The sequence below is a fragment of the Poecilia reticulata genome, chromosome 7, assembly GCF_904066995.2.
Source record: "Poecilia reticulata chromosome 7, P_reticulata-male-v2, whole genome shotgun sequence".
Lineage (NCBI taxonomy): Eukaryota > Metazoa > Chordata > Actinopteri > Cyprinodontiformes > Poeciliidae > Poecilia > Poecilia reticulata.
Window position 1 is genome coordinate 1,132,501 of NC_088836.1, and position 25,708 is coordinate 1,158,208.

A 25,708-nucleotide genomic window follows, 5' to 3' on the forward strand; every position below is an offset into this window, starting at 1 on the left:
CGGAGACTAAACTGAATGCTATTAATGATGATCAACCCCTTTAAAGAATGATTTCTTCTTCTTCTTTTTGGTTTGGTAACCTCCTCCTGGTAAATAAAAAGAGTTTTAGGAGAAAAGTTAAGTTTTGAAATGTGGGTGGTACTTTGAGAATTAACTCAAGGTTTTAGAACAAAAGGTCACAAAGAGGCAAGATCAGACTACTGCCACCAACAACCAGGTTTACTTACCTCTAAAGAGCAAAATAAACCAGAACCTATTTATCTTATTACTGAGTTGCTCTCTGGGGACAATAAAGTAAATCAAACCAGACCAAAAGAGCTGCAGTGGTTTGGGTGTTTGAGCCAGAGGTGGCTGTTTCCTGGCAGTTTTTAGAAACGTCTCTGTTTTATTGTAGCCAAATGTTGCTTTTCTGAGTTACAGCTCAAACTTTCTGCTTCACAGAACACCCGGACCACGTTTGAAGCAGCAATTTGAAAAGTAACCTGACTAAATAAAAATACCAAAACAGTCAAATAAGTAGAGCTCAGATGTGATGCCAGCTTGTTTTAGTAGAGTAGATTTATATTTATTAATTTTACAACCAAACAGAGCAGAATTTATCCAGGTCCAAACAGAGGATCAGTGACTGTCTGGCTACCAGCTTTAATCTAACTGACTGTTTTTGTCATGATGTTACATTTCTTCACAGTGAAACTTTTTTTAATTGACGATCCATCCATCCATCCATCCATCCATCCATCCATCCATCCATCCATCCATCCATCCATCCATCCATCCATCCATCCATCCATCCATCCATCCATCCATCCATCCATCGCAGTGATTTTCTCTCGGCGGTAGAAGTTGTCGTCTAATCGTCAGTAATAGAATAGCACTGCATAAATCATAAGAAATCCGACAGCTAACTCAGCATCGCTTCGCTTTTACAGACGGTGGGAACAATGTCTAACTTTTTTTGTCACTTAGAAAAGTAGCTCGAAGAGAGGTAAGCTCCGTTGACATGATGCTAGCAAAGCTAGCTGTATAGAGACACATAGGCATTTGTGATGAAAAAAAGTCACTCACTATAGTGATGTGACATTCAGAAATAGTCCGATTCTTCTGCACAACTCTTTACTTATTAGATAGGACTGGAGTGTCACTGAGAGCCATTGTTCCATCAGATTACCATACGCTGTCAGAATAGCATACATGCAGTGAGTACCATGCCTGCATGCGCATTAAGAAGTCCGACCGTCAGAGGAGTTGTCGGTTCACCATACGCAACAAGTTATGACGAAAATAAGTCATTAAATAATTTTCAATGATAACTATATAGATATACATGCGTTGTCGTGGTTGCAAAGTGTATTCTGGCTGCAGCTGGAGTCAACTACACATGCCGTGTAAAACTCATTAACCTACTTAACCGCTAAGTCAGAATGCCATACAACTGTTAATAACAAAGTGTATGACGATCTACGTCATGATTCTATGTTGCTGATTAAATGAAATTATATGGTAATGACTGACAGATATAGCCAGGAGTTTGTGCTAAGCGTATGACGATCTGACCTGACAGAACACCCGTTCTTTGTTCTTGTAATGCTCTGCGTACACTGCAGTAGCTATCATTATTTTATTTAATTATGTACGTTGATATTTTTTAAATTAAAAAATAACTAAAACACAAGAACGAAAGAGCTTGCAGAGCATGCACATTGCTCTTTGATTGTTTTCGTTCAATGTGGCAGCTGTAATGTGTGCCATGGTGTCAGACTGCCTGGCTTCATGTAGCCAGAGAGAGGGCGAGAACAGTCACGGTGAGCACCTTGTGGTTGGTTACTTCTTGCTTGTTGCTCCTTGGTCAGTGTTCATAGTTGAACGTTATTTACAATCAGGGCATTGCCTCAATAGCTATGTTTAATGGTGCAGACAGTGGTGGTTTCTGACATGAGCAATATGGGCAAACGCCCAGGATGTTATCTTTTTAGGGATGGCACGAGACCACCACGGATTGTAGCACAGAAATTGAATATTTAATACTGGTAAAATGTAGACCTAAGGGTGGAAAGGGCTTTGTAAGCATCTAAAAATAAATCACTAATAGCCTCACAGTTATCAGATTAAAGTGCAAACTTTTGGTACCTCTGTAAAGGTAAGACATCAAAGAATGATTTCCTGGTGTCAATACTATTGTAGCTTTTACCCTGCCTGAATTAAATACAATAAATGTAGCATTTTGTACCTCACAAAAATGTTATAAATAAACATTGCAAAACATCACTGAAATATTATTTTTCACACAAAAAAGTAGTTTAGACTTGTAAATCTACATGTTGGGTAAAGGTTCACCAAATTTGGACTCACTCAGTTGAAAAATATAGTGTTTTATAAATGTTTTTGTGGTGTTCCAGAAAAGAACAAACCTCTATATTTAAGATTGTTACACACTTTTGGGTATGATTATGCTCCTATGTGTTGGAGGCTGTTCGGTTGTAAATGTGAAGATAAAAGCAATATAACAAATCGCCATTGGTGGCGCTGTTGCTGTGCACAATGAGATGTGAGCTGAACATGTAAAAAAAAGAAGACGAAGTTCCTGGTTCCTGAATAAACGTTGCCATGTGCTATCTCCAGTTATCTGCTTGAATATTATTTTATTTGACCTAGTGTATCATACACAACAGTTTTACTGAGAAATGTCCCAGGTGGAGAGGTCATTTATCCAAAAATGTCTCCAAACTGCGCCAAATGTGTTTTTCACACCAACACTGAATTTCTTTAAATTTGAATGACACTTAGTACATATAATCTAACCATTGGTCATGACATTTACCACATTTATATGTATAAATGTACAATATATATAATAATAATAATGAACTGAATGCTATTACTTTGTCTCCAACTGGAAAACTTTTATGGAAATGCAGTAAAACAGTAAAAAAAAGAACTGTTTGAAGTATAGCTAACAAAGGAAAATAATAGTAATTACATAAAAATTATGTGTGTTACTACAAAGTAATGAACAAATATGAAATCCTTACTAGTAAAACATAAATCACCGCGGGGTCGCAAGTACATTTTATTCAGGCGGATGCAAAGACAAAAATGCAATGAACATTCAAGTTAAAATTGGTAGGTCTAACAGCAGCCAATCAGAGTGGAAACAATATTCTTATTTTGTGCCATTTTCTAGTTGTTAAATATTTCACAAAATGACCAGATAAAAGATGTTCAACATGCCAGTTTAAACTTTGAACTATTTTAGAAACGACTGAGCTCTGCAACATTAAAACATGGATAGAACTGTAACTACATTAATCATAACTCTTCTTCTCTTCAGTGTTTCTGGTAGTGCAGCTCTGTGCTGCCTTCAGGAGAATGGGACATCAGAGCATCATCCATAAAACTTCACCCACATGGCATTTATTGTTCAAACCAGAGCTTTCAGTAGAAACACAAAAGTTCCAGATCCTTTTAATGCCATACAAATATGAGACAGAAACATGGATTATATCTTTATATAGATCTGTCTATTGATTATAGATTAATAGTTTTACTGGACAGAAATTACAAAGAACAAATCTGGTTCTTAATCAAATCCTAATGAGTCAAACTGAAAGTGTCATGGAGTCATCAGCCTCATGACATTAACACTGACATGAAAAATAATATTGAAGGAATAAATATATCAAATCTAATTAAAAACAGAAATAAGTGATCAGTTATTTACTGTTATGGTCTGTAAGATATATTTATTCTCAGTACTAGATGTGGTCTCAACAAACCCATGGCACTTCAACAATATTATTTTACCTTTTATCTGGAAATAGTGTCTGTTTATTCTTGCTCTAGAGGTCTTGCCATACCAGTTTATTTCTCTGTATTTACTTTAGTTTCTTAGTTTATTCTTGCATTTTGTTCTCCTAATCGTCATGTGCTTCACATCATGTGTTGATTTTTCACTGTTCAGCGTCGGATTCTCTGTTTTTATGCCATAATTCACATCTAGTTCGTCGCTCCGTTTTAAGTACCGCTTTTCCCGTTTCAGAGTTTTGCGTAATGTGCGCGTCTTTTTTTCTTTTTCTTTTTATCCCCTAAGGTGCAGGGCGGTAGGGAACCATATCAATGGGGAAAAGGCAGACTGACATAAACTTTTTAAAACAACGGAAACAATTTCTGCATTCTGATTATTGAAATTTAAAAGTGCTGTGTTGTTCTATCACCCCTGTTTCATACCGGACCACTTACAGCTCCGTGTTAACGCTATAAAATGAACGCTCTCTATCGTGGAATCACCCATGGAGGGATTTCTTTATTTCTTTATTTAAATGGGTTCATTTTTCAGAGGGATACACAGTGAGGTTATCGTGATTTTAGCTACCAGTAGCAGGAGAACAGAGCTGCGCAAAGAAGCTAACAGAAGCTAACAAACACTGAATAGAAGAAGAAGAGTTGCCATCGATACAGTTGCAGCCAAGCATGGTTTAATGTTACACAATACAGTTTTACCAAGTTGCTCAAAGTCTAAACTGGTATTGTTCATTTAAGGTGTAAAGTTTACCTTCGACCAAACGCCCCCCAAAGGCATCCCAGCGCCCCCCTTTTGTAAAGATGTCCGCCAGCGCCCCCTGCCGTCCTCTGAACGCCCCCTGGGGGGGCGGTACCGCCCACGTTGAGAACCGCTATTCTAGATATTCAATATTGATCCTGATTACGTTTATTGTGATATATTGTTAATTTATTGTCCAATACCAAATTTTCTTAGATTACTGATGGGCTTGACAGGAAGTAGTTTCCCAAATCAAATTCTGCCCTGAGCCCCATAAAATCTGGGATCAGCCCTGCTGGGAATCCTAAAATCTGCAGATTAAAATGGAGCCTTTATTAGCGCCGTTTTCTCCAGATTACAGATTCAGACTGGCAGAGCAGCCACGGCATCGATACAGAAGACACAGAAATGCTGTCATGCTGCTGCCGTGCTTCGTGTGAGCTGCTTTGTAGGAGATGAGAATCCGTCCAGCGGCTAATTTCCATGCAGCAGTGATAAGCTAACAGGTGCTGCTGCTGAACTGTCTTCACACAGGAGCTGACAGCGACTGTTTCTGACCACCGCCAGCCACAGAGGCGACTCTCAGTGAGGCTGCTTTTCGAGTCAGCATCCCACAAGAATGATTAGAAAGTATTTCGGAAATATAAGCAGCTCATTATCAAATAAATGTGTTTGTCTTTCATGTTTTAATTTACTTATTTGGGTCCATGATAACGACTAATGCCTGTGTAGGGATAGTATGTCCGTTCAGCAACAGCTGCCTAACTGGCCTGGTTATTTAGTAACCCGAACACAAATACTGCTATATCACCTCGGCACGGTCATTTATTGGCCGTTCTGTTGTGCACACTCATGGGAACGACTGAGAAATGTGACTAAACGATAAGTGGTCTTGTTCCGCTTCCTTGAATGCATGAAAGTCGGCCCGACAGTAAAACATATCAAAGTTTAAGTAGGTGAGTTTCTGAAGCGGAGCGTTATCTTTCTGGGACGGTTTGGGTCGAGCCGGAGCACGTGGAGCTGTGGCCATAAAACAACACCATGTTTACCGTCTCCTTACTTGGACTGACAGAAAGATGATAGTTTCAGGGCACAAAGTGTGTGCTCTGTCCAGGAAGATAATAAACACAATGTTACATTTGTGTTAACGCTGAGCTTGTAGGAATCTTCTTGCTCGCTGTGTTTACTTTGCTACCCTGCAGTGTTGGCACATTTTGATCCGAGTTCTGATCATCAAACTTGATCTGAAAAGTGTGGAACGCGAAGAGCGCCTCAAACTTTTTCACATTTTCAACGTTTTCAGGTCTTTTATTATTCTTTTCAAACAAAAGTATTTAAAATGGGGTTCAGTGGAAAGACAACACTGAACAATTTCAGGTTGGATCAACAGAGTTCATCAGGAACTTTAGCATATTAAAACAATGTCAATTCAATCTGGAGAGACTCAGACAGAGAAAGAAAGCCATTAAAGAAAGTTTAATGACAAATAAACATTAAAGTCCTTTGGCGTTCAGGCCCCAGCCGGGGACGTCGAGCTGTAACTTCAATAAGCTCGATAAACATTCCTGATGCTGCATAGGAATGTAGACCCCTCAGGGCCTGAACTGGTGGCGGCGGTCGAAGAAGGATGTGGCCTGAGAGTCAGGAGCTGAAGGTGGAGATGGGGCGGAGGTGGGTTGATCGCAGCTGGTAAGCGGAGGAGGCCATTGGCCAGGAGGTCATTTTCAACTGGAGCTCAAACGATGATTGGCTGAAGCGAGACTTGATCCAACGCTGATAGGTTCAGGGAGAAGAGAGGGAGGCGCTGGTTGATTAGAGGCTAAAGAGTCTTCCATTGAATTTGCGCAGAAGCTTCATTTAAGCTTTTGTAAAAGCGTAATTGCAGTATTTTTGTAATGACATTTTTTTATTGATTTTCTGAGTATTATCACACATAAAGCAAAAACACAAACAGAAAAGGCTGGTAGGCGTATATGATAATATCTATGTAGCACTTTATACTGTATAAAATTACATCTGACCTCTTTCACATATTTACTACTCTGACAGCACATTCAACCATTTTTATTTTGTATACTCTATTCTCAAATCTCTCTGGCATAAAAGTTTAATATTTGACAATTCATTACTCAAATTATAACTTAACAGCTTATAAAATTGAGAGGCAGTGTGTCAATCATGCGGCATCCTAATATACGTAGTTCAATATATCATTTTCTACAGTCTTTTAAAATTTTGAGGTAACACAATGTCTCATCTGTAGATATTTCCCAAAATTTTGTAATTGCAGTTTTGAATAATTACTGAGCTTACTGTGCTTTGTGCCAACATTTATTATAACATTATTTATTATAATTCATAAGAAATGTCGGCACAACTGAATTGTTTAACTCAATTCAGTTGAATTGAGTTAAAGAAAATGTTAAACATCCATGTGAAAGAGTGGGATTTGGAAAACAGACAGAAACCAGTAAAGAACATTTAAACCAGTCAGATTTTGCTGCCTTCCAGTCGTAGCTGGGAGCCAGTTCCTCTCAGGCTCATATCTGGCCTGAGGGGAACACTTTCAGTTCAAGTTATAATTAGCATAGCTAGGCCATAAACATGGTTTGTAATAGTTCTTACAAACATCATTTTAAGATTTTTGCAAGAGCCTGTTTCAAGCAGCGCATTTAATTTGTTCAGTTTGTAGTTACAGGCGCTATGTAACATGGATTCTTAGTAAACTGGGAATGTTTTCACCTTTCTAGCAATAATGAAATGAACTGAGTTTGGCAAGACCTGAGTATAGCAATTACACAATGATTCAGGGCTTAAATGTAATTAAAATATAACAGCAAATGCCTATCGATCATAACATACAAACAACTACATTAGTAGAAAAACAAGAAAAACAAATATTCTCAATTGAGTGAATCCAGTGTGTTGGCTATGCTACTGGATGCAAAAAATGAAATGGATTTTTATATGTTAAATAAATATGGATAAGATCAATGAGTACTATATGTGAGATGCTTTTCTAAAAGTATCAGTACAGCTTCTTAGAGTAGGTCATTGCTGAATATAAACTCCTAACATCCATGAAATTATACAGCTTTAATTTAAAGGAGTGCAACAGAAAGATCTGCTTGATGTTTATATAATGCCAATTTGATTAAAAAAAGAGAAAAATAAAGCAATTTCAATTTACATTCAAACAAAAACATTATGAGTTAGGATTAAGTGAACATATCAAGATCTGTTAAGTTTGTAGGTCATATCTGCATCTGATTGTTGAGGTCAAAATTAAATCAAAAACTAAGCAGGTAAACACCAAGTATATTGGTTTACAAGCACACGAGGGACTACTTTATAGTTTACTGTAATCTTGTGGAGTCATTAACTTATCTTTATGGCTCACATGCAGTAAAAACATTCACGTTCTTCATCAACTAATCTTTGTCCGTGTGTAGTAATTTTGTTGCTTATCATTTGTGGAGGAAGAAGGAAATAAATCCCTTCATTACTCGTCTTATTGTTGTTCAGACACCAAACCAAGAAGTTACAGTCCAGTGGAGGAGGGGCTCACTCTTCTCAGAAACTATGATCTGGTTTGCAGCCAAGTTGTCCAAAAGGTTGTCATGACAACAATTTTCCATGACAAGCCTAATTCGCATGAGGTCTTGGAAAAGGATCTTTTTCACCATCACTGACCTTCCCTGTTTTGGCATGTTGAGATAATTTAATGCTGCAAAGCAAAGAGACTTATGGAGAATAATGTCAAAACGTCTGTTGACTCATTCACATGCTCTGAATGTGGCTAGAGGCAGCATTCATGGTAAATGCTCCAGTAGAGGAGTCCTTGTCTTTCGTCTCAACTTTCTCAGTATCACACAGATTAACGAGAACTGTTTAAGCTTTTTATATTTTTCTATGTGTACATTTTAGAAGTAAAAACATTACTCACTAAATATATTGTCAACATTTGGGTCAGGATCTGTTTTTGTTCTGTGTGAAAATATGAACAAGATGAGAAATCAGGGATTTACTGCTCAGCACAATACCTTCATTATTTGAGAAAATCTACAGGAATACTTCGTATTATTATTGTTTTGTTGTAAATGTATTTTTAGTTGAATAAAAAAATATTTAGCTAATAATGCAACTGCAGCTTAATTAGTAAATACTGATATACTGAAGTTCTTTCAATCTTAAAACAAAAAATTAAATAGATTTTAACTTTAAAAGGGGTTTATATATTAACACTGACGTATAACTCCACGCATGCGCACAGTGCTGAAGGACGGAAAGACGATTCTTTAACATGTAGCGCTGCTGCGGTAGAACATGGTCAACTAAATCAAACCTGGAGATGAAGATATTATTCATTTAGTACCACAAAGTGAAGAATAACCTAAAACCAGTCTCGTTCTTCTCTTTTCTCACTTTGTGTCGGCTACGTTACGTCCAGAGCCGTTGCCATAGCAACTGACTGACAACACTGAACTTCCAGACTGAACTTTTGTCAAGACTCCATTTGTTCCTGCAAACAGCTTCTAATTTTCTTTATCAATTGAATTTGAATACTTTGAGAGTAGGGAGCATCTTTAATGTCTGCCCTTTAAATGACCTTCTGATGGTTGAGGTATGCTCATAAGACCATACCTCAGGGGGAAAACAAACCGTTTTCTTTCCCCTTTTTATTTTCAGACTGTTCGGAGAATAATTCTAGAGTTTTCTGCTCTTTCAATTTATGCTTCATTCTCCCTCTGAAAAGCTCTCTGACACATTTTTTTAAATATAATGAATCTATTTAGAGAAGTATTGATTTCATAAAGTTCTGCAAACTATGTTTTAAAAAACATCTTTGTTCAGCAAATACAAAAACTCCAATATTCTATCAGTCTGTCAACAAAGCCACTCCTCTGTGTCTTCTTATGACTGAAGGTCATATTTATATTGCTGTGCAGCAGAATAGAGCATTATTCTTGTGTTTTTACACTATCTGAGGTTCTCATCTACCTTTGGATCAGTCCTTTTGCTTCTTTCTCCTCCGAGCCTCAGTTTGAGCTTCATGTGCCCTTCATGTGTTTTTATTGCATATACACAGTACAGACAAAGCAACAATGCTACCAGCTGCAACACTCTGTAGCCCATACTGGTTTTGACTGGGAAATGTGTGATGAGGTTTGGTCCTGTTGAGGTGTTCAAATGAGATCAGACTCAGAAGATAATTCAGGTGTTTTCACACCTTCCAGGGTATCAAAATGGCAACATTTAATCATTATTTTCAGCTGGTGCATCTATGGAGGACTAAAACTGACATAATTAAAAATAAAAGCAGAAAAATTTGTTTTCCTTCTCCTCATACATGTGTTTCAACAAGAAACATTGCCAAAAAGATGTTGAAAGAGGGTAAGTTGAGTTTTTTCTAAAAAGGTATATAAAAAATTAGGGCAAGGAGACGGGATGATATCAAAATGGGTAGGGTAAGATGTAAAAAAAATTGTCTTTAAAATTTATGATTTTCTCAAAAACAAAAAAAATTGAGAACATTTTTGACTTCTCAAAACTGAAGTTTATTTGTCAAGATGTATTTTTTTTCTAAAAGTTTTCTGAGTTTGAATATCAATCATGCATAGAAAGGTTAAAATTTCAATATTTTTTTAAAATTCCTGTACACTTCTTTTATAAATAGATAATAGAGACTTGATTATCTATTGATGATCCTGCTTGTGCATTTGTACTAAGAAGGTGAGATATAAAGGCCGTTGTATATAAAATTGATTATTATCATTATGAAGTATCTTAGAATATCCTTTTCTTGCTACAAAGTATAACAACCTTTGGATTTCTATGAAAAGGTCTAATGAGTCTACAAATAAAATCCATATGTAAATTTCTTTGAAAGAGAGAAAAAGTAAATTTTTGGGGTCTTTTCAAGATTGAATAGTGTTACAGTTGCTCCTGGTAAGACTCTCTGACTAGGAGCAACTAAGACTTTATTGTGTGTTTGAGACACAAAAACATGTAAAATCTTCCAGCTTCCTCATGCTGGACAGCAGCTCATTCCTTCAGCCTGTTTCCTTTAACCAGCAGCTTCAAACATCAACTTTCTTGATGCTCTGTGGATTTTCCCACCATCATGGAACAGTGTGATTATGAACTGGGTCAAAGGTCACAGTTTTGGATCGTTGGGCTGAAACTCCCCAGTTAACCTGTGGTTAAGTCTAATTAAAATATCAAAATTGTTTAATGATAAAACAAGAAGAGGTCATAATAATAGCAGTAACGAGAAATATGACAAAAAATGTCAAACAATTTTCCAGATGTCACAATCTGTTGGAAGAAGCTGCATGTGGGAAAAACAGAATCTGTTCTTATGCGGACAGAAACATAAAGTTTCTGAAGATATTATTCCCGATATCTTCAGTAAACGCATAAAGAGCCAGCGCCCTCGTGTGGTCATTAATATTTACTGCATTGCCTGGATGCTGCACAGCATGAAAATTGCATCTGAAAACATCTCAAGTTTTATTAGCATCTCCATGAAACTCAGCAAAACGAGTTAGTCAATTTTAGGATGAATATCTCAAACTCGGGAAAAAAATGGCTGAATAGCAATTCTGTAGGTGAGAAAACAATCTTGGAACCAGCAGAGGATATGTTTTGTAATTTGCTCAATCAGCTGTAACCGTTTTAGAGAGAAAAAAATCTATCAGCCAGGAAAAATACTGCATCACCTTCAAAGATCAGGCGACAATTATGCTGTCCAAAGCTTTTGCACCACAGGCCAAAATTTGCAAGTTAAAAAACAAAATGGCCCCTGAGTGTGTTTAACTAATAAACACTGAAGAAAATCATGTTAGTACTTTGAGAAAAGTAGTAACATTTTGGCCTTAACAGAAAGGTGTCCAGTTATTGTTTTTACTTTTTGGTCTGAATATTTTCTATCCTGTTAGAAAATGTTTTTTGTCTATTCTAATAAAAACACCTCTCTTCTAAGACCCTCACTGTATCCAGCTAATTTTAATAAATGGGTGTCCGGATTTGTTACAGACCAAAAAGTAATTGAATATTTATTTTTAACTAAAAACAAGGTTAGCGGAGTAAAAATACTTTGTGTTGCACCTAAAACCTTTCATTTCAGAATATGTAAATGTGTAAAAATTACAAGTGTCCATCGGCTCCACTTTCAGGAAGGTTGGATTTTTATCACACTTTGGGGCCGCAAGTGGCCCCCAGGCCGCAGTTTGGACAGCCCTGAACTACAACAAATAAACCCTAATGAATTTACATGCACACAGGTACAAATGTGTTAAGTTCTGTAGGGTCACTGCAAATATACTGATTTAAGATTTAAGAACACGCCCAGCTTTATAAAAAAACATTTTACTAACACTGTACAACAGTCTTGAACATGTGCAAAATGTAAAAAAAAAAAAAGAAAAATACGTTCATTTGAAGAAATTCAAGGACAGCAGGTACAAAACCAAACATTAAATTCACATAGTAAACGTTGCGAGAGTCGAGACCCTTCAGTTGGATCTCAAATGTAAATTATTAGAGAAAAATCAAGCAGAAAAATTTTAGTTTTAAGTAGAAAGAAAAGCAAGAATAACGGATTGTACTTAAAAGAGAATAAAATCCTCCAGGTTGGAACCACACACGTCATTCACAATTTTAAAGTACTTACAGGACTGATAAGTTACATGTTCCTGACTGGAAGTTCAAAGTAAATAGTTTCCATTAAAATGGAGCTCATAATCACAACCACAGGTTGGAGCGTTGTTGGACTCTCACCAAGACGCAGCGCCTGGCTCTCATTGAGCGGCTCCGAGGAGGAGACGGACAGTAAAGTGTTTCCAGTTCCGAGTTCTGATCCGAGGTGAAGTGTGTGTGGTGCCATCGGACATGCAGGTTCCCAACCCGGCATGAAGACTTTCCACATATGGTTCCTTGAGCCAGCCAGCAGAAACGCTTGCTCTGGTTTTAAACCTGGAGTCTCTCCTCTGGTGAGTGATTACTGAATGTTTTCTGTCATTTCATCTGGAGCAGCTTCATCTTGTTTCCTAACAAAGCAGGAACAGGAAGGGTTAACTTTGATGAAGTCTGTGAGAGTGAATGTTTCAGAGAGCAACACGAACCCAGTCCTTTGAGAAACTTGTTCACGCCACTCGGCTCGGGTTCTAGACACGAATCCAGATACTCGGCCACTCTGGACTCATAGAGCCCTGGGAGGAGAGCCAGGACAGAGAGGTTAGCCAATCAGAGATAAACATCAGCTGATAGACCACATCAACTAAGGGCAAATATGTTCACACGTTCTCTCAAACTGCTGCACAATTAAAGTTTTAAAGGTAGTTTAACTAAAATTTTCAAACAGGTTTAAAACATGGTGACCCTCAGAAGGAAAAAGCTGGATTTTATTTTCAGGTGTTAGAGTAACACAGAGAATCCAAATGAAAGCCACACTTTTCAGATTTTTATTTTATTGTTTTAAATGAAAATACTGTATTATTTTCTAGGGTTGAAACCGCTAATCAAATTAATCATGATGAAAAGATTATTGAAATAATCCTCAACTAATCTGGTGATCGATTAATTGTTAACTGGAGTAAATAGATTCAGAAAAAAGCTGGAAGAACAAAATACTCAGAGCCGTAATTAAGCCAAAACTGTTTAAAAGTCAATGCAGTTTGTATTTAAGATATAAATAAAAATCTGTAAATATGTTCTGCCCAGAAGGCTCACACTTTTATCTTCACCTGGTTCAAATGATGTAATAAATAAAATGTTATTAAATGGTTCATGTTAAGTTCAGCAGAAATGTCTTAAATTTCACATGTTGATGTAAGAAATATATTTTATCTGCAGATGCATCCTGCTACAAATGATCAATCATAAACAAAAAGAATGCTGTGTTGTTGCATTTTAAGCAATAAAATGTTTCATTTGTCATTAAAAAGGACTTAAATTATTTCTTTATATCTATCTTTTAATGCATAATAATATTACATAAAATAAGCTTGACCCGAGATAGAAAATCTGCACCTAATTTCTTTATTGGATTAGCTGATCAACCAAAATAATTTTTAATTTTTACTAAAATAGTCATTAGTTATAGCCTTATTATTTTCCTTTATTTATGATGATCTGTCACATAAAGTTTCAGGAAAATGCAGTGAAGTTTGTGTCTGTAACGGGACAAAATGTGGGGAAAAGAAAACAAAGGGTGAGAATACTTTTACAGGAGACAGTAATGACCTGAGAATGAAAATATTAGGGATCCTCCGATCAGGTTTTCTGCTGCCGATTCTGAGGGATCGATTACTGCCGGTCACCGATCTTTGGCCATCACCTGGATTGGCTGTTCATTTTTTGTGTTATGTATAAATGCTACTATGCAATCTGGCAAAATGGAAAAAATTATCTGGTAATAAATTCACCTAATTTATACATAAAGATGAAATATATTTGCAGGCACAATACAGCAGCTATTCAGTCAGAAGGACAAGTGAAAAACCTGCAGTCAGTAAAACAATATTTAACAGTAAGGCTCTCAGCACCATAAATTATACATGAGTCAAATAAATCTCAAAACACTGTCGAAATCAAATAACGTCAAGTAAAAAAGAAACATTCATTCAAAGTCAAATGCAGGTTGCATGAAAATAAACAATCCTTAATTACAAAATCAAAACTTCCTGTGAAGCATGGCCAGCTGATTAATGCTGGTCCTGTTGGGTGGGTTCTGACCGAGCTGAGTAATTCTGTAGAACACATGGAGGAGGCAGACGACGTCAACTATTTTTCCAGAGATTATCTGTCTTATGTTAGAACATAGAGAAAGTTTTAATACATACAAACTCTTCTCTTTTTGTTTAAGTTACATGCTGCAGCTTTAAGCAGACATTCGGTGCGAGTGTGAACTGCAAGTGGAGCAGAAACGGTGTTACGTCAATCCACGTTTCCCCATCAGATACGGTTCCTCCTGCCGCTCCGCCCCGCCCACGCGGCAAAATATGCGCGTGCTCGTGTAGAGCACTGAGAAAGCACGCGCGTAACAAGCACACGCTTTTTCGGCGCGCTTATCTGGGGAACTACGGACACCGTGAAAGCTCATTGTCTGAGCTGGATCTGGAAGTCCCACAGGATCTCAGCTTGGTCATTCTCCACCACTTTTCGGGATGTTCCCCACTTTGATCTCGGGGCTTCCAGTTCATATTCTGCACAGATGTTCCTGTACACTATGCCCGCCACTTGGTTATGTCGTTCCATGTATGCTTTCCCTGCCAGCATCTTGCACCCTGCTATTATGTGCTGGACTGTCTCAGGGGCCTCCTTGCACAACCTACACCTTGGGTCTTGTCTGGTGTGGTAGATCTGAGCCTCTATTGCTCTGGTGTTTAGGGCCTGTTCCTGTGCGGCCAGGATGAGAGCCTCTGTGATGTCCTTGAGTCCAGCTTTCTCCAGAAAGTGGTAGGATTTCATGATATCAGAAACAGGAACGGTATGTGATGGGTAATATTGAGCATTAAAATGCATTGCCCTGTTTTTAATTCATATAGCACGTTATATATATATATATATATATATATATATATATATATATATATATATATATACATTATTATTATTAGTAGTAGTATTAGTATTATTATTAATTTCACGCAAAAACGTGAAGAAAGCTTTGCCGAAGCATGTTGTTTGAGCTTTCACGGTGTCCGTAGGTCCCCAGATAAGCGCGCCGAAAAAGCGTGTTTGGGTCATTTACCTGTATTAGCTTACTGGCACATAGGCCACATTCAATATGGCGGACGCTGTTACCGGCCCGCTCCATGAGGCGTCTACGTATCGATGTCTATGGGGGGAACCGTATCTGATGGGGAAACGCGGTTGACGTAAGAACGGCGCTCCGTCGGCGGTCAAACAGCGAAAGCAGAACCAGGGGATTTCCCACTGCTAGCTCCTTTACTTAGATCATTTTTTGGGTTATTTGTGCAGCTTTCTGACCGTCATGGTTTTCCGGGTGAGTGTTGGTAGTTGTGCGCTGCTATCTGGCCGCTCCGGATGTCCTTTTTTCCTGCATTGATCCTCGATGTAGCCAAACTCCGTCAGGTGTTGGTTTTTTAAATGTCACATTAGATTCTTTATGTTGTTGCATTTTGACATTCTTCACCCCTAAAGTATTTCTTCTGTGCAACACGCAAACTTCTCCATTCACTCTGAACGTTATAGTTCCTCAACACATTGCTTAGAGTTTGTTGCTGCGCGCTTGCGCAGTGTGAAGGAAACAGTGGATAAGCTGCACACGCAGGCTGCGATGAGAGATGCAGATGATCGGCAACAAGAGACAGTGATCCGCGATGACCTATCATCTGGTGGGAAGTACTTAAGTACAATTTTCGTGTATCTGTACTTTACTTAAGTAGATTTAATAATGGGGACTTTCTACTTATACTCCACTACATTTTACAGTAAGTATCTGTACTTTATACTTCACTACATTTCTACAAAACTGTCGCGTTACTCGTTACATCCAAGTCGCTTTGTCCGTTAAAATGTGAAGTTGAGGCACTTAAGGTGGCGCCGTAAAATCCCAGCAATAACGTGACTTAGTGTCTGTTGTCACCCATCGGCTCCACCTTTACTCGCACGCGGAGCTCCAGACATGCGCAGTGGTTTCCTCTGAGCGTCAGTGCAGCATTGCCCAACTCACTTTTACCTTACCAGGGGCACGACCTTCCAGGGCCCGCGTGCTATTGGGTTTAGTCCGAGGAGGGGTGCTTAAGTGTGGGTGCACGTGCTCGTGTGGAGAGCCTGGTTCTACTGGTGGGGGTCCAAGTCTGTGTCTAATATAATATCGCTGCATAAATCATATTTATGGCGACATGTAAAATCAGCAGCGCTTCGCTTTCACAGACGGTGAGACTTCGTCCAACTTTTAGCATCACTTGGAAGGAAAGCTTAAAGAAAGGTAAGATCTGTGGACGTGATGCTAACAAAGAGAGACACATGTTGCATCTGCGATGGAAAAAAGTTGTCACTCATGCGCAGAATTATTGAGTGGAGGTGTTGACTGACATGTCGCAGATATGGGACAACGCTGTGACCAAAGTCTGCATTGATATGACATTCAGGAACGATCCGATTCTTCTGGACGGATCTTTACTGATTAAATTTATTTCAGCTCTAAGTATTTAATAACTAGGTGTTTTATGGGAATGTGGATCTTTCAGATCAATTTGAGAAGCAATTTTGATAGGTAAAACTTAATTTTTTTGTGTCATGTAGCACGGGGTGCTGGTCTTGACTTGGTCTTGGGTTGGTGGTCTTGACTACAACTCTGCTACTGGCTCCTTGGTTCCATGTCCTCCCCCAACCACCTACTTTCACCCTTTCTGTTGAATTTCTTTCAAAATAAAAGCAACTAGTGGCAAAAAAAAGTGAAGTTCATGTTATGTTAGGACAGGAGACGAGATGTTTCCATCCCTGAAATTATGATGCATAGAATCACATATCTAAGTCTAAACTATGTTACACAGTAAACACAATAAAAACATGCTTTATCTGTGGCATTGTTCATTAAAATGGTACATTACTGATGTATTAAAATTAAATACAATCAGTTCACTTAATGATATTGTATTAGGGATTAGGTAATCCATTCAGCAAGTACTTTTACTTTTAATACTTAAGTATTTTTAAAAGCCAGTACTTTTTTACTTTTACTTAAGTACAAATGTTAATGTGGTAGTTTTACTTTTACTTAAGTACATTTTTTGAGTACTTTCTCCACCACTGCCTATCATACACTTTTTCATGGAAATGATTGGCACACCTCTAGAAAGCATTAAATATATAGCTGGCCTTTCTAAAGCTGTTTTTTGAATTTTGAATTACTAGACACATATGAATTATTGGCAGAATATTATATCTCATATGAAATGTCATTCCCTCATATTTTTTCCTCACAACTACCGTATTTTCTGCACTATAAGGCGCACCAGATTATAAGACACACCTTCACCTTGTTTCCCTCACGGTGTTGCATATTGTGCCCAACTGCTTTCTGGGTAACACAGACCAACCGACACGCTGCCACCGCAGTCTCTGTCTCTCTTCCCTGCCCCTCCCTCCTCCTCGGTCGGCGAGGAGAGCCTTCCGCTACTGGGCCGGGGCGTGGCCGGACGATGGTCATCCTTCTCCGTTCGCACACAGCATGTTGGTGGAGAACGTGGTGCTAAATGACCTGCAGACGACCTGATTATCAGGTCGGTAGGTAGATAGGTCAGTCAAACTTTATTAACAAACCAGAATTCTGACCACTATCCCAGCATGCACCGCGCGCTTCTTCTTCTACGGGCGAAAATGAAGTCGGCGGCTGCTTACTGTAGTTACTAGACCTGTTGTGGCTCAATATTGGTCCATATATAAGGTGCACCGGATTATGAGGCGCACTGTCGGCTTTTGAGGAAATTGAAGGTTTTTAGATGCCTTATAGTGCGGAAAATACGGTAATTATGTTGTGGATTTTGGGGGAAACAAGAAAATAATAAAGTGGGATCTGGATGATCCTTCTGCAGGAAACATAAAAACTAATAATAATAGTAAAGTTCCTGTTATTTATTGATACTAAATGCTGTCTGACTACCAACTAACGTTAGAGAGTTTCATTTAACTTATATGAGCAAAATCTGGTTTGTTTTAGAGGACATCAACTGAGCGCTTAAAAATGAGTTTTGCTGTGGTTGTGAACATCTTCACCTCTGCCTCCTCCCTTGCGCAGCTCTTTGTCCTGGATGAAGCCGGCGAACATCTGTGTCTCCATAAAGAGCTGCAGGAACTGCCGAACTCCGCGTGAGGGGTGAGACTTGCGAAAGCTTTCTCTCTGCAGCTCCTTGGCTCCTCTGGCAGCCTCCACCATGTGCAGAGGATAGTGGCCCACCAGCTCCACAAAGAACCGGACGAAAGCCTCGGACAGCAGGGCGCTCAGGTCGGCTGGACACTCTGACGGAGCAGACAGCAGCTTTAAACACTCCGCCAATAAACACAGCTACTTCATTAAAACAGCTAATTAATCTATTACATCCTCTTTATCACACTGCCCTGCAAATATACATAAAAACCCTTCAGGTTTTCACACATTAAAACAACACAGGTCAATGTATCTTAAAGGGACAGTATCATGTTTTGTCCAGGAACAATGTATAATTTTATAACACAATAAACTAACTGTTTTACACCCAGTTTTTATAAAAATGCTGTAAATATCAAATATGACTTAAAAGAAATGTGACTTAAAATTGGGCATCTGTCTCTTTAAGAAGCTCCTGCTCTTTCTGAAGTTCCGACTTCAGGAAGTCATCCCAACATGGCGCCTCTATTAACCCTTTAACAACGTTTTTACCAGCATTTCATGGAGCAGTAGCTCCAATAATGAGCTCAGCAGTTCCACCAGATGTTTGCTAATTGCTACTGGCTAGTCTGAAGGAGCTGAGTGGGAGGAGCTGTTGTGTGGGGCTGAAGCTCGTTAGCTTGAAAACTGCATCTCTGAGGAGGAGCTGCGTCTTGAAGGCGGGGCTAGATCCAACCAGGCGTTTTGCACCCTGTTTCCAGGATTATGTGAAGGATTAGCTTTTCACCACACAGCACTTGGCATGTAGGACATGAAAATACTTTTGGAAAAAGTTAGAGCATTATGCAGAGTTAAACTACCAACAATGTGTAACTCAGAATTAGAAAGTTCTGTCAAAAACCACATTTCACTTTTCTTTGATTGCTTTCTGCCACATAAAACCTCATTGAGGTTTGCTGACACCATGAGGAGGTAAAACAGTGAAGGTTAAACTGACCTTCAAATGTGTCTCTACTGTCCTGTCTCAGGATGTCCTCTCTGTCCTCCAGGACCTGCAGCAGCGCCGCTTGAAGTTTGCTGGGCAGAATGCAATCTTCATCTCCGAGCTGCAGCACAGAGCAGGCAGACACTCACATCCAGTCTGCATCAGCCTCCATGTTGTTACTTTGAGCTTTAAGACATTTACAGAGGCACTAACAAAAACATGCTTTTATTGGGGCCTGCCACAGCAAAGCATAGGAGAGCAATGCCTCTCTGCAATGCATGAAGGCACTCTACACCTCAAAATAACTGCCGCTTCCTTTTCTCGGTTAATGCAGCTCATACTGCTGCATGCATCCCCACATGTGTCTGTGTCTCGGCATGCAGGCTATTACTTCTGTTGGCATTTCAAGTAACCATGGTGACGTAATTAGCGAAAAACGAGCCAGATTCAAATCAAAATAAATTCTGACACAGTTTTGTGGCATCGGTCGCATTCGAAAAGAATTCAACCTGTGCTGTTCAGACTGTCGTGAAAAGATCCGATACAGGTCGTATTACGTCAAAAAAATCGCAATTTCGGTCAATTCAGTTTGCAGTGTGAATGTAGCCTGAGGGGGCATTTACACGACAACGATCCAACAAAAACGGCACTTTTGTTCCGTTTTTGATGGATCGTTCACACGAAAATGTTTTAATTACGTTCTGTTTACACAGTAACGGTACACATCGAAAATGTGTAATGCTGTCGCTGCGCCTAGTTGGTGCTAGGTTCTTTGAAACTTTGAAAGTGCGCATGTGTTTAAAAAAAAGTTGTACTATTGAAGGCATGTGGATTTGCGTGAAAAAACACGCATTGTGTGCGTCTGATTAGGGCGCATGCAGTTGGAAAAAGTGGGATAACTTTGCTGAGACACCTTGTTTGAGCTTTCACTGTGTCTGTAGCGAGCCCCGGACTGGAAGCTGTTTATTGTTTTGACCTTGGAATGGCCAACAGTCTGTTATTCCTATATCAATTTGATAAAATAGGAGTTCCCGTGCGTCCCATATCCGTGTCCTCTGTTACCTTTTTCAGCAGTTAAAACAGTTTAATCCGTTGGTAACAAGTCGTAACTTGTTTTTGCGAGCCGCCTTCAAACGCAACATGAAAGCTGAGACGCTTGCGCTGGGTTTACACCTGTGAGGCAGTGAAGGAGACCTGCTGCTGCTGCTTCGCAGGTGTGTGTTAGAATCATGGCAGCAACCCAGCAAAACGTAAATAACTGCAGTTTTTTCCCCGAACTAACCGACTGAGTTGAGTAAAGCTGTTGGATGCAGGTGATGATAGCTTAAAGATGACTAGCTAATATCAATACAGCACGTTAAGCTTGTTAACAAGTAGCCTGTAGGCTGCTGGTGTTGTTGTCTATGTTCAGCTACGTAGATTCATTTTGACCCCCAAAATAAGTCGATGCCCCCCTGTTAAACCCGTCTGGAGCCGGGGCTGGTAGCAGCCGTGTATTTTGCCACCTGGGCGGTGCGGAGCGGTGAAGAGACGCTGAGGGAGCCGTATCTGATGGGGAAACAGTATTGTGAGTAGGAAAACAATACGTTTCAGAAACATCGCACTCTGGAACCCGTTTTCAATCTGTGCTGTTGTTAGAGAAAACATTCGGTGGTTTCGTGTAAATGCACACTACAAACGCAACAAAACTCTTCCGTTTTCCCCCGAAATCGTTGTCATGAAAACGGGGCCTTAGACTCAAAGCAGGGATAGAATTTTCTCTGCCCCAAATTTACCAACTGCACAATTAGTAGTAAATAGTGTAAGATAAGAGAAAAAGAGCAGAAGAAATCTTACATTTTTTGAACAATAATATTTGTTGTTAATCTGTTGCTAAGAGATGAGCTCATTTTCTGGTAATCAAGAGCGACAAAGTAAACATGTGACTTCTACTTTTGCAAAAGTAAAAATCAGAAGGCAGTGCATTAGGATTAGCACAAACACTGCTAATGTAGCTACTGCCCACATTAGCAGTAGCCTTTTCCCTCAAATAAGCTTTTTAGCTATTTTGTATTTATTAGCCATGTTTAGCACACTGAATGGAGGAAGCCATTGTAAGTCAACATGCTAGTTATATCCCATATGCCACTGGCAACATTTAGACTAACATTAGCATTTTGGCAAATTTTGGCTTATACACAAATTTTAACATACTGAATGGAGTGAGTCCATACTACTCAACATACTTTTGACTCTCCACACGGAATTGAGTACATTGTAGCTTACTGTAGCACTGATGCTAATTTTTAGCATCAGAACGCTGGGTTCCAACCGTCGGGCACACTTTGAGGCCCCGTTTAAATTTCTTCAGAAAGTTTCTAGTTCTATCTTTTTGTTTTTCATTCTACCTCATATTAAACTCATGGGCTCATTTTGCATTTTGTGCTTTTTTAATACTGTTTTTTTTTTAATTATTAAAGATTCAAATATTTTACAAACTATGACCTTAATTCACATCTATGGGACAATCTGACAGAAATTTTAAACCATCAATTCATACCTGCTAATGTGTTGGCCTACCTATTAACGTTCCGTAATTTGCATGTGGGAAAGATTTAATATTATTTTTTAAATAGGGCATCAAAACTGGCTCCAGCCCAGGGGCCCCTATTGTCCTAAATCTGATCCTGCTTTGGAGAGCACAGCTTGAATTGGAGCAACACCAATTTCAGTTTTCTGGCTGATCTTTAAAAAAACCTGATCTGCTGAGTTTGGCCGATAATTACTTTTTTGAGTGAAATGTTGCTAAATATAGAAGGAAAGTTGGTGAGTTGGCAGCAGTGGGGCGACTATTGTAACACAACTCTCGTTGGACATGACATGGTGGGCAGGGCTCACACTCTAGCCTCTCACTGTAAAGCAGAAGAGGACAGAGGCTGATGTCTAGACCTTTACTGAGGTAGAGAAGATCAGTTTCACATGCAAGTATTGGCCGATCTCCCCAAATTAAAGAAATCTGGTTCGATAAATCGGTTCCCCCCTAACTTGAATACTACATTCACCACAGTGTGTGTGTGATTCTGGATGAATAATAATGAAAAGTGTTTTAAGTTCCAGTTTTAGATTTTGAAGTGTGTTTTCCAGAAAAACAGCAAAACCACATCAGAACATTTATACAGCGTTATGGTCTTTTTCTCTAAGATTTTAAATGTAACAGGATTCAGAACAAACTAAAGTGTGAATGATATGTGGGAGATTGATTATGAAAATATTAGTGTGGTTTTGCTCTGGGCTCTTGTCCTGCATGCTTTTGTCACTTCCTTTGTCCCTAAAGCACTCCACCCAGCAGGCGACAAGTGGAGGCAAAGCCGCCTCTCCCACAGGAGCCACGCCCTCTTGCACTATTATCCCTGAGTGTACACACCTGTATGACAAATCTGTCAGCACACAGATCCACAATGAGAACCTGGGAAGACAACAGGAAGAAAAAACAACATTTACTTTACAGCTGAATCAATGGAGTTTAGATGAGTCAGAGCAACAGTGTGACTTTCTCATGTTGAAGCATAAAGAGGAAGCAGAGAGGAGATGAGGAGACCTCCAGCTGCTTTACCTCCTCGATGGGCAGCTCCAGCACCTCTGGCAAACACGGAGCCAGCACACCGATGAGGAACGGTGTAGGAGAGCAGCTGATGTCCAGCATGCTGGCTGGTAACACCGGGACAAATGTGTGCTGCCAGGTGAAGGGGTAGAGCAGCGCCAGCACGGCGTGGCCACACCTGGACAGCACACTGAGAGCAAAACGGTTACAACATGAGATACACCTGGACGGCTGACTCACTGACTCAGGAGAATGAAACTGTGAAAAAAAACTTCCTATAAGTTCAACACATTTTGGGACCTAAATGATGTAGTAGTGATATGTTAGCTGGGATACCAGAAGCTAATCTAGAAGTCATGATGCTGTGGCTGCTAGGATGTTTTGGTTCAATTTACTGAACCAAAACAGTAAATTTTGGTTCAGTAAATAAAGACTCAAAGCTTAAAGAATATTGATAAATTTAATCAAAAATCTATCAAATGTCCTAAATCTCAGCAAACAGAAGTCCTAATATCACAACAAGCTGATCTCTATTCTGAACCAGCATCTTTGGAAAAAAAACAAAACAATTTTTTACGTCAAGATTTATTATACCAATGCTGCTAAAGAGCTGAGTCAGAACTGGAGCTTATGGGTTCAGAGGGAAATGAAAAGCATTCCCAAACTGCTGCAGGTTGCTAACTGTCAGCGTGACGATGTTACTTACCTGAGTTTATCAGCAACAAAGATGACTCTCCTCTCCAGCAGGAGGGAAGCGAACACCTGCAGGAGTTTCCCCACACTGAGACACTGCAGCAGAATGCCAAAGTCCACATGCTCCAGCCTGGAGTCCACGGGTCGGCACAGAGTCAGAACCTGCAGCAGAACAAACCACTGAGCTTTGAGTTGCAGCTGACACGTCAGAGTGCTGAACAAGTTACAGCACTGCCTTTAGTCATTTTGTTCCTGGCAGTGACGGAGCAGGCTACAGCTGACTGTTAACATGTCAACAACAACAACTCCAAACGGTCTGAGGAGGCTGCTGATCAGGACTTTCTGTTTCTGTGCCGGGGGTTACCTCATTCCCAGAGCCAGGGAGGAAGCTCTTGACAGTGACGGTGCGTCCAGGGGCCGGGAACGGGGCCTCCATCACGCTGCGCATGAACGTATAAACCAGAGGCGGAGAAATCTCTCTGCGCCGCTCCACCTCCTCCAGGATCTGGACAGACACAACGCTCCCTGTGAGTCCAGGAGGAACACGTCTCATCAAACAACCCACTGTCCTTCAAGCCCAACTACAGGATAGGTCAGAGGTCAAACTCATTTCATAGCCACTATCCTCTTCACTTCCTCTGCTGAAGCTTCTGAAGCAGAGACGTGAGCAGATTTACGGCACCTTGTAAAAATATTTCCCCCTGCTGGAGACTTTTCCACTTTGTCACATTCCAGCCACAAACATCCATGTATGCAGACTAAAACCTTTTGACCATTCCTCTTTCTAAGTACTTTGCCTGGTTCATTTGGACTGTGTGGAAGTGAACGTCAACATTAATCTGATAAAAATTATTTCTTAATTAAATATTTTTATACAATATTAAAAATACACCAAAAGATGCAAAGAAACAAATAATTCAATTTTAATGCAATAGCAGCAATTCTTCAGTTTATGATTGATCATTTGTAGCAAATGAAACAATTCAAATATTTCTAACTTGAGAAGCCTTAGTGCTGGACTGAACATCAGTACAATGCAGAGCTGATTATTCTGTGGATTAACTGATTATTAATAGTAGCAGACGTTGCTCTGGAGGAGATTTTTTTAGCATAATTTGAACCAAGTAAAGCTAAATCTGTCACCTTGATAGAACATTTTACAGACAAAGGTTTAATGTTGTATTCAAAATGTATATTTTTAAATACAATATATAAGATTCTTCTGCTGACAAAATACACTGAAGTATTTGGTTGTGTTGTGACAAAATGCAGAAAACAGGATTTAAGCTGCATGAATACTAGAGGTGTGTCGATCGATTGGCCACCAATCATAATCGGCCGATTTCCGTGAAAAAGTGTATGATCGGTGATCGCCGATCAGGGTTTCTTGTTGCCGATCACAGAAACTGATCACCTGCTTCTCATTTCGCAGCCTGCCTGTGCAGCTGGTCTCTTCTTTCCTTCACACTGCGCAAACGCGCAGCAACAAATCCTAAGCAATGTGGAACTATAACGCACTGAGTGACGGGGGAAGTTTGCGTGTTGCGGTGGAAAATTGAAGCACATGGGGTGAAGCAGGTCAAAATGCATCAACACGACGAATCTAATATGGCATCAAAACAATGCCATACTTGACAGAGTTTGGCTATATTGAGACTCACTGCAGTAAAAAAGACATATGGAGGATCAGATAGCAGGTAAAGCAGCGCACAGCTACAAACACTCACCCGGATTAGCATGACGGTCAGAAAGCTAAACAAATAATAAGCTAAATTATTTAAGTCTTCAAGCTGCGATGTAAGACGCTGGTTCTGCTCTCGTTGTTGAACCACTGCTACGCGCTATGTGGAGCGGCACTCCGCTTCTGCTCCACCTGGTAGTGACTCTCACACCGAACCTCTGCTTAAAGCTGCAGCATCTAACTTAAAAAAAAAAAATTTTACAAAACTTTCGCTGTCCTAACATGAGACAGATAATCTCTGAAAAAATAATCGATATCCTCCCTGCTCTGCATAATTACTCCACTCAATCAGAAACAGCCACTCAGAACTAGCAGTAATCAGCTAGCCGCCA

General features: G+C 39.5%; 2 protein-coding genes across 10 annotated transcripts in view; one reads left to right on the plus strand and one right to left on the minus strand.

The window, feature by feature from the left end:
* Positions 1-21,779, plus strand: part of ptpn11b (protein tyrosine phosphatase non-receptor type 11b) — a 93,056-nt gene extending 71,277 nt beyond the window's left edge. Inside the window, exon 16 of the mRNA XM_008413161.3 lies at positions 18,309-21,779. The gene's annotated coding sequence lies outside the window, so the exon portion shown is untranslated. The remainder of the gene's footprint in view (positions 1-18,308) is intronic.
* dennd2c (DENN/MADD domain containing 2C) overlaps positions 11,893-25,708 on the minus strand; it is a 28,724-nt gene continuing 14,908 nt past the window's right edge. For 6 of the 9 annotated variants that reach the window (XM_081608549.1, XM_017305828.2, XM_081608547.1 and 3 more), the window contains 8 exons: positions 24,000-24,140; positions 23,649-23,797; positions 22,955-23,132; positions 22,766-22,807; positions 19,375-19,483; positions 18,287-18,529; positions 12,664-12,750; positions 11,893-12,588 (listed from right to left, as the gene is read on the minus strand). In XM_081608549.1, coding sequence (XP_081464675.1) covers positions 12,557-12,588; positions 12,664-12,750; positions 18,287-18,529; positions 19,375-19,483; positions 22,766-22,807; positions 22,955-23,132; positions 23,649-23,797; positions 24,000-24,140 — 981 coding nt within the window. In that variant the 3' untranslated portion in view covers positions 11,893-12,556. Of the gene's footprint in view, positions 12,589-12,662; positions 13,928-18,286; positions 18,530-19,374; positions 19,484-22,765; positions 22,808-22,954; positions 23,133-23,648; positions 23,798-23,999; positions 24,141-25,708 lie in introns of those variants that run through there. The other 3 variants (XR_014088085.1, XR_014088083.1, XM_081608548.1) reach the window with 3 other exon arrangements.